This window comes from Hypanus sabinus, chromosome 25 (assembly GCF_030144855.1).
Source record: "Hypanus sabinus isolate sHypSab1 chromosome 25, sHypSab1.hap1, whole genome shotgun sequence".
Classification (NCBI taxonomy): Eukaryota; Metazoa; Chordata; class Chondrichthyes; order Myliobatiformes; family Dasyatidae; genus Hypanus; species Hypanus sabinus.
The window spans coordinates 26011553-26024536 of NC_082730.1; the positions used below are offsets into that span (position 1 = coordinate 26011553).

At 42.5% G+C, this 12984-nt stretch overlaps 1 protein-coding gene across 3 annotated transcripts in view; it reads right to left on the reverse strand.

Annotated features, from left to right (window-relative positions):
- The window catches only part of foxp4 (forkhead box P4), a 403429-nt gene that overhangs the window by 89736 nt on the left and 300709 nt on the right, over window positions 1-12984 (reverse strand). For all 3 annotated transcript variants that reach the window (XM_059950359.1, XM_059950360.1, XM_059950361.1), the window contains one exon: window positions 4858-5005. In XM_059950359.1, the coding sequence (XP_059806342.1) occupies window positions 4858-5005 (148 nt within the window). The remainder of the gene's footprint in view (window positions 1-4857; window positions 5006-12984) is intronic.

Here is a 12984-nt window from a genome sequence, read left to right on the forward strand (position 1 = left end):
AGTGACAATGAGAAGAGGAGAAGGTCCTATTGGAAATATTGTTAGTCACTCCTGGTCTATTCCTTGAACACTCATTCCTTTGACAATGGTTCAATGGTTCAATTTAATATCAGAGAATGTATATGGTATACAATCTGAAATCCTTACTCTTCCACAAAACAGAAGAAGAAAAAACCCAAAGAATGAATAACTGAAAATGTTATAACCCCAAAATAGTGAAAATGTTACCATTAAGAACTAACTCTCAATTAGATACTGTGTCATAACTAATTGTCAACCTTTGGTGGCACGTTCAAGTGGAAATTTTACCTTTGAGCGGCCTTATGAGGATATTAGTCAAATCTTCTCATTATCATGTGGAATTTATCAGAAGCATGTTCTGCAATAAATTTCATTTGATGCCAATTAGAGGCATAAATATTCAAAATTTTAGAGAAGTAAGGATCTTTTTATCTATCTGAACATTGATGGTTTCCCAAAAATAAAATGGTTGATAAGTTAATTGGTCACTGTAAATTGCCCTTCAATGCCGGGCAAGTTGTTAAATTGGGGAGGGGCATTTGATGAGAAAGCGGCGAGAATAAAATGGGATTGGTGCAGAATAAATGTGCGCTTGATGGTCACTGTGGACTCAGTGGGCTAAGGCTTCCGTGCTACATGACTGCATGACTCATCAAATAACTTTTCACCTCCAGTCACCCTGTCGACAAGCAGTCATTCTCCCATCTTCAATAATTAAAAAAAATCAACCAAAGTATTCACAAAAATCGAAAGAGCTTCTCCACCGGAGATCCGTTCATTTTCTTCCTGAAATTAAAATTAATCTCAGATTCCAAAAGATTCAGGGCTATTTGTGAAATTACAAGGAACTGATCCCAGCCTTGGGGTGGGGGGGGGTGCGGGGGTGGAAAATGAGAGAAGAAAGTTTTGCATTCTATGGTATTTTATACAGCCCTTTCAGAACAACCTGGTTGCTTTACGGCCGATGAGAGAATTTGCAACAGTTTTCACTGGAATAATGTATGAAATTAGGAAACTGATTTTTAATAGAAAGCTCTCATAAATGACAAAATGATCAAGACCAAATGATGTTATTTTCTGTCGCAGTGAAGTGTTTAAATTACTTTTAGAGAGGGACTGATTTTGAGTGTTCTGAGAACCAGAATTGAATAATTAGTGAGGGTGCAGGGAGGATCTGGCCATTAGTTGAGTTGTGACAGTGGCTGAATGGGTTCAGTATCTCTGTATGACACTAATTAGAGGAACATTACTTCCTGATAGTTACCAATGCAAGACTGGCCTGCACTTATTAAATCTAAAGGTTGAATCTCCTATTAGTCGTTTGTCTCCTGTTGTATCAAAATCTTTAATTGTGACTTTTCTAGTGCAGATATAAATAATCAGTAATTGTTTTCAAAATATTGAGTTGGAGAAAATATTTTAATTAGGCCACAACAAAGGGGAAAAAGAAACTATCTGAGGTGGTTTTTTTGTTGTTAAGACTGTAGCCTCAGGCTCCCAGCCTAACCCATCACTGCAGCCTTTGATTGAATGAAAAATAGTAGTGGCAAGACGCGTTTGGGGATACAGGTGCTGCCTAATTTAACATATCAAGAGGAATCATTAAAAGAACAGAGCTTAATGTGAAAATTAGAAGCAAGAGAATGTGGGTCAATTGCTACGATTGCCAACGCCTGACAAATAGTGCATTCTCTCTTTGACAAAAAGCACCTCAAGAGCCAATTTGAATTGGTCCTTGCTTTAAAAATATGAGAAACATTAAAAGTTAATTCCATGAGGGAAACTTAAGGTTATTTCTGGACAAGAGAGCCAAAAGGAGAACAGTGATCTTCCTCATTATTTTCCGAGGTCAACATGATTCTGAAGCCCATTTATTGGCCTGGGGTGAGTGTCCAAAACAGAGGTTAGAGCCTTTTCCTGTTGCTGTGGGTTTGGGTTTACATGAAAACGTGGAGTAGATAATGGTATCATTTTTTCCCCCGATATAAAAAAGGATGTGGTAGCATTGGAGAAGGTCCAGAGGAGGTTTACAAAAATTATTTTGGGAGCAAAAGGGTTAATGTAAGATGAAAATTTGATGGCTCTGGGCCTGTACTCATTGGATTCTAGAAGAATGAGTGGGGATCTCACTGGAACCTATGGAAAATTGAAAGGCCTAGAGTGGACGTGGAAAGGAAGCTTCCAGTAGTGGGAGAGTCGAGGATCAGAGGGCACTGCCTTGGAATATGCCCCTTTACAGCAGTGATGAGGAGAAATTTCTTTAGCCAGAATGCAGTGAATCCTTGAAATTCATTGCCACATATGGTTGTGGAGGCCAAGTTATTTGGTATAATTAAAGCAGGTTGATTGGTTCTTGATTAGTAAGGGTGTCAAAGGTTATGGGGAGCAGGCAGGAGAGGAGAAATAAATTAGCTATGATTGAAATGCAGAGAAAACTCAATGGGCCAAATAGCCTACTTCTACTAGTATGTCTTATGCTCTTAATAACAATATTGCTGAGTGGATTGTTTTATCGCAATCAGATAATGCCATCAATAGTTATCTTGTTTTTCTTAAATCTGATCTATTTTGAAAATCCAGTTCAAATTCTCAATCTTCCACAATAGGGTTTAAACACAAAGCGTTTTGCATTAATTAGCCAGATCTCTGGATTACTACATCAGAAAAAACAATCAATATGTATTTGATAATCTATTCTGCACTACTGAACCATATTAAGACAATACAACAGAATAACAGCAGCTAAATCTTATAAACAAGGCCCTCTTGAAGATTCAGTGTTTTGAATGATGTCCTCTCTCCTCATTCTGCTCATTCAGGTAATTGTTAAGGCCTAAGAAAATAAGCTGGGGAGTTCCCTTCAGTGTCCTGATCAATGCTTTTACTTTACATTCAGTACCCAGTAAGCAGAATAGCTAGCCAAGCAACCTCTAAGCAAACTACAGCGATGGACTTCCTTGTTTTTGTGAGTGAAAGAAAACAGCATTCTGGATCTAGACCAACATAGGGGGAAGACATTCAAGGATCAAAAGGAAACAAGCATCACAGACGTCCACCAAATGTGGAATTAATGGTGCACAACCACTTGGAGCTTGATAGGGAAAATTTTCCACAAAATGAACTGGCCCTAAACAAATCTCAGTTATATTTACGTGGGTAAATCCCCAAGTTCTCCTTCTTTGTTTTCTTAGTCAACCCCTCGAGAACGAGGACGGCCAGCCTCCACTCCAGTTCTGTAGGTTATGAGTTGGCTGATGAAACCAACGCAGGAACCACAAACTTTTCCACAGATTCCTGATGGGGCCACTAACTATTAGATCAGACCAATTGTACCAAAAGTTCCCATAAATCGGTAAGGATGCTGCTCTTCCTCAGGGACTTGGGCTTTGCTGTTTCCGCCTCCCAGAACAGAGTTTCTGTTTCAGGAATCTGCCGTTGCGGGCCGAAAGTTGGCTCTCCTGGAAACTGGGATCCTTTTTGCCAAGTCTGCCTATACAGGTGCAATCATGTGACGTTAGCCTTTGCTCGGGATTGGAAGGATGGAAGAGTAAGCATTCCAATCTCTGACCTGGACTTAGCACCGTAGTCCCCGAAACTGCTGTCATTTCCAACAATTACCAAGGACTCCAATTAAAGTCAGTAAAGTTCCCAACTATGGAAATCAAACCTTGTAAAGTCAGGCATTGGGAAAGCCATTTGCCTGTCCGTGAATAATTTACAGCCATTTAGTTGTACTGTAGAAAATTATCAGAATATATATCTGCTCTTTTTTATCTACAGCATTGAAATCAGAATAAATTAAAGCCACAAAACTCTCTATATCCCTGTGTGCCTAAACTAAACCCAGGAAATGGTGGTACAGATCTTAGATCTGCTTCATGACAGCTCCAGGGATTCAAATGGAGTCATAGTGTCATAGAAAAGCACAGCACAGAAATGGGCCCTTTGGCCCATCTAGTCCATGCCAAAACCATTTAAACAGCCTACTCCCATTGGCCTGCACTGGGACCATAGCCCTCCATATCCCTACTATTCATGTACCTATGCAGATTTCTCTTAAGTGTTGAAATCAAGCTCGTATGCACCATTCTTGTGCTGGCAGCTCATTCCACACTCTGTGAAGAAGTTACCCCTCATGTTCCCCTTAAACTTCTCACCTTTCGCCCTTAACCCATGACCTCTGGCTGTAGTCCCACCCAAGTCCTGATCTCTGGCACTGCCTATCTGCAGTTGGCATGTGATTGTGCGGGTTTCCTCCGGACGCTCCTGTTTCCTGCTACAAACGTTGGTGGGTTACTTGTCCGCAGATCAAGTGTGAGTTCAAATTTATTTGTTGTCATCTGACTGTACATATGCACACCCAAGCAAAGCAACATTCCTCCAGACCGCAGTGCACTCACAAAACACGTATCACACACAGCCCATAAACTGAACTATTACCATAAATAACTTCAAAATATATATTTCAAAATGCATGCAGTGTGCAGCACAAGTAAACAGTAAACAGCTCGTTGTCCTAGTGACGGGATCTCGGTGGTGGCAGGGTAGTTATTACGCCCACGGCCTGAGGGAAGAAGCTGTTACCCAGTCTGGCAGTCCTAGACCTGATGCTTCTGTGCCTCCTTCCTGACAGTAGTGGGTCAGAGAGGTTGTGGCATGGGGGTTCAAGTGAGAGGTAGAATCCCGGGTGTGGGGCGGGGGTGGGCTGATGTGAGTGTGGGAAAGATAAAAATGATTAGCGTTGAACTGGGCCTCGAATCCCTTTCATGCCTGTTTTCTGTTTACCTTGTGGCCGACTGAGCACGGGTAAGTGGTGTGAGGGAGTCTGAGTCTTACCTTGTGCCAGGGTCTGTAGGGGGACAGTGGGCTGCCCAGGCTGCAGTGTCACGAGGCCCTGCCGTTGAAGGTTCAGGAGATGCTGCTGCTGAAGCTGTTGCATTTGAAGAATCTGCTGCTGGAAGGCAAGCTGTTTGCTTCCCAGCGGCTGCAGTTTGAAGAGAGAAAGAAACCGTCAGAGACTGAATTCCAGACCTCAAGCATCTCCCCTCTTACAGGTGCCTACAGCACCAGTGCTGTGTCCACTTTTACCCTGCAGTAATTTGGTTTCTCCTTCCTTTTCGAGCTCAGCCTTGTTGACGATCACACCACGGAAGGCAACATAGCCGAACCAGGTTTGTGGACTTTCAAATAGTGTGTCACTGGGTAGCAATCAAAAAACCTCCTTCGATCTCATCAGCTCTTGCCTTGGCTGATATTGTCTGAGATAAATTGAACAAAGGTTTCTTATCTGTGGGGGATAGTATGATGTTAGATTGTATAATGATTCACTAATCTGTCAGATTGTGGCTTGTAGACACAATGCTAACATTTGCAGTAACATCACTAATACTAACACAAAACTGCAGTAACGTTATTTAGGATTAAGCTCAATACCTATGTTTAACTCTTCCCACACTGAAGGGCTTGGGATGGTGTAAATGAGTTCATACCCATTCAAGACATTCATCACGGGCTGAGGGGCCCATACTGCGCTGTAATGTTCTCTGTTCTATCGGAGGGAAGAGTTAGATTGATCTCAGAGTAGGTTAAAAGCTCGACACTACATTGTGGGCCAAAGAGTCTGCGCTGTGCTGTAATGTTTTATGTTCCAAGTCAACGGTTAGAGACAGTGAACATCTCAAGGTCTCTGTTATCCAATTATTTTCTGTCACCAATATTTTGCACAGACAAGGTTGGGAAATGCACAGCTCAGTGCAGGAATATCATCCAGGATATTCACATATGACTGAACAGACGTCGGTTCTCCCAGCCCATCGACCTAGAACTTCAGGTGGAAGTGAAGCAAGCTGAGCCCGAGCAGAGAGAAGCCGGGACCAGGAAATGCGTGATCCAAGTTCATGCATTCCTTTCACACTCCTTCCCCATCCTACTGGGGACGCACTGAGACACCATTGATGGAGCAATGCGTTGTCCTAGGTGGCATCTTCTGAATGGAACGAATGGGATATTCGATGGAGTTGTTGTTTGCACTCTCATGTATGTTAAAAAAAAGATCTTAACACCATCTTTTGGGAGAAGTGCAATGAAGTGAGGATTGAGGTGGACTTCCAGCTTGGTAATCAGACCTGTATTTGATCCATTTTACAGCAATTCGAAAATAGATTTTCTCACTGTTATCAATGGAAACAAACAAGGCATGGCAGCACCTCTACTTGTCTAGACGTTTGCGTAGATTCAGCTTGCCACCTACAACTTTGACAAACATTTATAAGTGTACAGTGGAGAGTATCCTAACTGGTTGCATCACGACTTGATATGGAAACACCAATGCCCATGAATGGAAAAGTGGTGATGGTAGTTCAGTCCATCCCAGGCAAAGCCCTCTCCGCCACTGAGCACATTTACAAGGAGCGCTGCCACAAGAAAGCAGCATCCATCATCAAGGATGCCCACCGTCCATGCCATGCTCTCTTTACTGTACTACCATCAGACAGGAGGAACTGACGCCTCAGACCCCATACCTCGAGGTTCAGGTACAGGTATTACCCTTCAACTATCAGGCTCCTGAACTGGCGTGGATAACTTCACTCACCACAACTCTAAGCTGATTCCACAACCTACAGTCTCGCTTTCAAGGACTCCACAGCTCATGTTCTCAATATTATTTTTCTTTATTTGCATGATTTGTCTTATTTTGAACATTGGTTGTTTGCTGGTCCTTAATTGTGTATAGTTTTTCATGAATTGGGTTGCATTTCTTTGTTTTCCTGTAAATGCCTGCAAGAATGCATTTCAAGGTTGTATATGGAATGGATATGGTAAGTACATTGATAAATAAATTTACTTTGATTTTGACTTTTGATATTATACCAGTGGCCACAGCTCAGACGTACGTCACTGCATAAAAACAGTTTCAAGAGGGTTGCACAGGTATGGCAGAGAGAGGAACGGAGATTTGGAATGTGAAGCTGGAGACCCCACATGGGAATCAGAAAAGGACCCTTTCTCTCTCCTCCCTGTCCCTAAACTCCCCTTTCCCCCATCCCCTCCCACCTATGAAAACACAAAGAAACATTCCAATCCATAGAGTTGCTGCTGTTTGCAGTTCCTCTTCCTGTTCCTTGACCTGGTGGGGACACCAGACTAGTTTCCTGATTGTCCCTTAATCGTACCAAAACTACTGTTCATTATTCTCCGCATAAAACCTCCTAATGGCTTGTCAGCATTATTTTTTATGAATACAGGATTCGAGCTTTCATACATTTTAAACTAAGGACGTACAGATTTTTTTTTTGTGAAGTTCTGCTTTTGTGGTGATGGCTTCACTAACGAGCAGCCCTCTGCGGCCTATTAACATAGTCCCCAGCGATGTGTTAGTAAACCAGGATACCAAGGCACAGCCAGCTGCTTGAACCCTGTCACAGCTCTGACACGTCTTATCTGAATGTATTAAATATGAATATATTACCAATGAGTCCCTGCACTAACATACATTAGTAAGAAATCTCCACGCTGGGCTCTGTGGAAATCGAGAACTGAACAAAGCCACCCTTTCCACTTTAGGTATCCAGTGAATTACACCAAGTGTGACTTTATATTGTTTGGCTCTTTCACTTCTCCAGCTCCTTCAATCCAACTATCAAGAGTTTTGATTGAAAAGTAACGTGAAGACAGCACAGTGTTGAACAAGGGTGCACTGATGTGGGACATTTATGAGCAAGGCAGTGACCTAATACTAAACTCTTTTCATTTAAAGATGAAATTAAGCTAATACCTCCAGGAGGTCTCCTTCTACTGTTGGGTGTTGGCTCTGAACTGGATGACTTTATGCTTCTCCTCCCATGTCTTCCTGGCTTATGAAGGGTTGTCAGTTAGCTAATCTTAAAGAAATTGCTGTAGTTCCTCTCTGCGTCTTGTGGAGCACTGGGCGGCAATCTTCCCATTTCTTTAGCACTTGTCTGATTTTTACTAGGCCGAGTTGCTAGCTCGATGCTCAACCCAGCACAGATGGGAAGCGTGCAAGGAGCCGGTCAGATTCGAACCCAGGACCACTCGCCTCGGAGTCCGGAGTAGATTCTCCTACACCACCGGCTGGCATAATCTTAAAGAAAGGCTCAATGGAATCAGTTTTAGCTGGCAACTCCACCGTTTAGCATTACCAAACCAATGGTGTTGTTCTGGCATCAACAAGCATTGAAGAGTAAACATATGCAAAAGAGTCAAATAGCGCTTTAAAGGAATAAAGCCTCTTGCGGTTTGTGTGATTGACACCCAGTGTACAGATGTTTAGGTACTGATAACTGACCAATAAACAACCAGTGTGATTTCCTGGTGAAATATTAAGACTGAACTCCTCGGAACTGTTCGGCTTTTCCAGGAAGACACTGCTTCCCACTTGGAGCAGGGTTTGAGTGATGAAACCAGGCTCTGCTTGAAGGCCAGCCAAGGTGTGGCAGGAGAAGAAGATGGCCCCTCCCTAAATCTACCGGATAGCACAGGCTAGCAACCAACATTGCTGCCCTTTCACATTCGGATGCCGCTCCTTACACCCAGCGCTAATCTTTCCTAATAGATTGCCAGACTCGCTGGAATCTATGGTGGAACTGATTGGGAACACAAATATTTTCAGCTTACCGTGGGCACGTCATTTCTCATTAGAGGTCTCATACTTACTGCTTAATAATGTTTTTTAACATATCAAAATAAAATTTATGCACATAAAAATATACATTTACAAGAACAAACCGTGTACTGCTTTTCATTTTCACACTCATAGCCAACGCTTTAAGTTGTGCTCTGATACATTCCTTAAAACCAATAGGGGTGTTTAAATTCCTGTGGCTCACTAGTACATTAACTGAGGAGTCGTCCTCACCCCAAACTGGCCAGGAGCAGAAGAACCCTATACTGCGGTCTTCCCCCTCTGAACCCTTGCAATGGCTGTACCTGCTTAATAACAGGTTATGTTACAAATAAAATGTTTGTTTAATTGCGGCAGCATTAACTAAGTGCTTGGTGGCGCTTTGACATTCTGTCCTTTAACTCACGTTGAAACGGTGCTTGGGTTGTTTGATACAATAGATCTGAGGGAGTTTTATTCTGTATCAAAGTAGTACCTGCTTGAAGAGGCCGATAGAACAGTTCGGAGGAAGTTCTTTTCTCTGACTGACTCTGAGGTATCTGCTCTGGGAGCTTTTGTTAGGATAGTGCAGAAGGAGCCTTACTATCTCTTTAACCTGTGCTATATTTATCCTGGGGGTGTTTGATAGGAGAGATAGCAGAGAGGGCTTGACGGACATTGAATTTTCCACCCCCCGTATTCTTTTCCCACTCTCGCTATTCCACTAGATTCTGCCTTCCTTTGTTCATATTTCCATCTTTCCTTTCCCTCTCCCTTCTTCTGTCATCTAATCTCATTATCCTCCCCTACTTAGTTCATCTGGATATCACTCATCCATCTGGGTTTCTTCTGTCTTGGTTATCCCCTCCCCCACCTGGCTCCATCTGCCCGTCATCCCTCTGTTACTTGGTTCCACCGATCACCTAACAATCTCTGTCTGCCATCCCCCACCCTCTCCCCTTCCTCTCACTTCAATGTGCAGTCTGTCGTCCATCTACTGTCTCAGTCCTGATGTAGGACCTTGCCTCCATAGATGTTGTTTTACATGCTGGGGTCTCGGAATAGTGTGTGCTTTTTTTCACTCTGGACTTCAGCATCCACAATTTCTTCTCTCTAAGGCTTGTGTCAAAGTTCACCGTTCAAAGTAAATTTATTATCAAAGTACATAAATATCATCATATACTACCCTGCGATTCATTTTCCTGCTGCCATTCAAAAGACAACAAACTGTGAAAATACAAAAGGAGAGAAAGATAAACAGAATAATAATAATGAATAAGTGAGCAATAAATATCAAGCACATGAGTTGTAGAGTCCTTGAAAGTGAGTCCATAGATTGTGAAATTATTTCAGTGCTGGCTGAGTAAGTTTATCCCCTCTGGTTCAAGAGCTGCTGGTTGAGGGGAGCTCATGTACCTCCTTCCTGTTAGCAGCACCAAGAAGAAAGCATGGCCTGGATAATGGGGGTCCTTGATAACGGTGCTTATTCTGGGAGTGTATGATGGGATAGCATGGGTGGGGGGGGGGGGGGCTTTACTCTCTATCTAATCCATGCTCTACTTGTCCTGGGAGTGTTTAATGGATTAGCGTAGAGGGAGCTATGCACAACACTCAATCTATGATACGGCTATCCCATGAATCTTTGATTGCCCAGTGTAAACTGGACTTCACTCTGCAGTTAATCCATTCTATAGTTGCCCTGGAAATGTTTGATGTTTGGGTGCCTGAAACTCAATAACATCCCTCACCCTAAGGCTAATAAAATTCACATGCAATAAAGAAAGTTTTAAAAAAAAATCTGGCCTACTTCAACTTACGCTCTGCAATCACCCACTCCTTTCAATAACCATAAACTCTCCGAGGTAAATCAAAAGCTGTCAAAGATATCAGCCTGAAATGGCAGCAGAGAACTTGCACAGTATTAAGTGATAAGGTCCAGAAATGTTACAGTGATAAAGGATACTGCAGAGTTCAGTACTGGGAGGAATGATAAACACCTCTTTGATGTACTCAATGAAATATGGGCTGTATCACCCTGGCAGATGAGATCTTTAGAAGCTGAAAAAGTAAGGAAATGGTTCTTGATCCAAATCTGCAATGTGGCCAAACTGCTTATAAACCAGCACAGACAGGAATTCCCAGGAGAAGGAAAGGGGTCAAGGCCATTTCCTTGGAGGGTGTGTAATACATTTGAAGATGCTGGGTGTTCGCTGATGGGCTTCACTCCTTTAACACGTTTTGTCTGTATTCTGTTTACATTAGATGCAGTTCAGTGACTAAAGCTAGCGGGGTAACAGGCTTGTCAGGTTGATTTATGAGCACATCAACCCAAGTTTCTGTGTATCGTACAAGACTGACAGCGGCAGTTCATTAAATCTGGGTCCTGAGTGACTCAGAACTTGGCGTCAGACCTGCTGTTTAAACGTCAACTTTAACCCTCTGAAACACACCACTTGTTTTTCAATGTTTTTCCTTCCTCTCCTGAAGCTACTGGCTCTTGTGATAATTCCACAAGTGCCAGGAACTTCCTTTTCAGTCGCCCAAGTGGCTCATCTTCTTGTGAGAACTTTGAGAATATGAATCTGCAGGCTGAACCACTGGGAGAGAACATTTCTGATTACAGACCTGGTTATCCAGGGATCATAAGTTCACAGCCAGGAGACACCTTAAAGCATTTTGCAGCCAATAAAATACTTTCTGGAGTGAAATCATAGTTGCAGTGAAATATCGCTGTCAACTACAAACTGTGGGGTTCAACAAACATTAAAATAGTAATCTGTATTTTATAAACACGAGGAAGTCTGCGGATGCTGGAAATGCAAAGCAACACACAGCCAAAATGCTGGAGGAACTCAGCAGGTCAAGCAACACCTATGGAAATGAATGAACGGTTGACGTTTTGGGACTGAAAAGGAAGGAAGGAGATGCCAGAATTTTAAAAAATGGGAGAGGGGAAGGAGGATAGCTAGAAGGTGATGGGTGAAGCCAGGTGGGTGGGAAAGATAAAGGACTGGAGAAGAAGGAATATGAAAGGAGAAGAGAGTGGACCATTGGAGAAAGGAAAGGAGGAAGGTACCAAAGGGGAGATAGGTGATAGGCAGGACAGAATAAGTAAGAGATCAGAATGACGAATAGAAGAGGAGGGGAGGGGAGGGAATTTTTTTTTACCAGAAGGAGAAATCAATATTCATGCCACACACACAAAATGCTGGTGGAATGCAGCAGGCCAGGTAGCACCCATAGGACGAAGACGTTTCGGGTCGAGACGCTTTGTCAGGCCCGAAACATCGACTGTACTTCTTCCTATAGATGCTGCCTGGCCTGCTGCGTTCCACCAGCATTTTGTGTGTATTGCTTGAATTTCCAGGATCTGCAGATTTCCTTGTGTTTGCATCAATATTCATGCCATCAGGTTGGAGGCTATTACAGAGGAATGGATCTTGTTATTACTGTTGAGTACAGGGAACTACAGAGACAAGAGAAAGGAGGCTGGCCAAAGTTGACCGGAAGAGGAATCTAGCAGGGATGATGGTAGAGCAGCAATGGCTGGAGTTTTAAAGAAGCAATTTGAAGGATGTGTGATTGATTCATCTCAAAGATTCTAAAGGGAGGTTGAGGCAACCAGGGCTGACAAGGGAAGTCGAAGACAGCATAAAGCAAAAGCGTGAGAGTATAATATAGCAAAAATTAGTGGGAGGTTGGAGGAGTGGGAAGGTTTTATAAACCAACAGAACACAATGAAAAAACAACAATAAGGAGATAAACCATGAAATATGAAGGTAAGATAACTAATAATATATTGAGAGTTTTTCAGATACATACAGAGAAAAAGAGAGGCAAAAGTGGACATCAGACCACTGGAAAATGACACTGGAGATGTAGATATGGGTACAAAGATATGGAGGATGAACTGGAATAAGTATTTTGTGTTGATCTTCATGGTGGAAGCGACCTAAAGCATGCCAGAAATTTGAGAATGTCAGGAGCAGAAGTGAGTGCAGTCATCATTACTAAGGAGAAGGTGCTTGGGAAGCTGAGAGGCCTAAAGGTTGTTAAGTCACCTGGAACAGATGGACTACACACCAAGGTTCTGAATGAGGTAGCTAAAAAGATAGTAGAGGCATTAGTAATGATCTTTTAAGAATCACTAGATCTGGAATGGTTCCAAAGGACTGGAAAATTGCAAATGTCACTCAGTTCTTCAAGAAAGAGGTAGCTAAAGAGATTGTAGATGCATTAGTTGTGATATATCAAAAATTACTGCTTTCTGGAATTTTTCCGAAGGATGGAAAATCACAAATGTCACTCAACTCTTTAGGAAAGGAGGGAGGCAAAAGACAGAA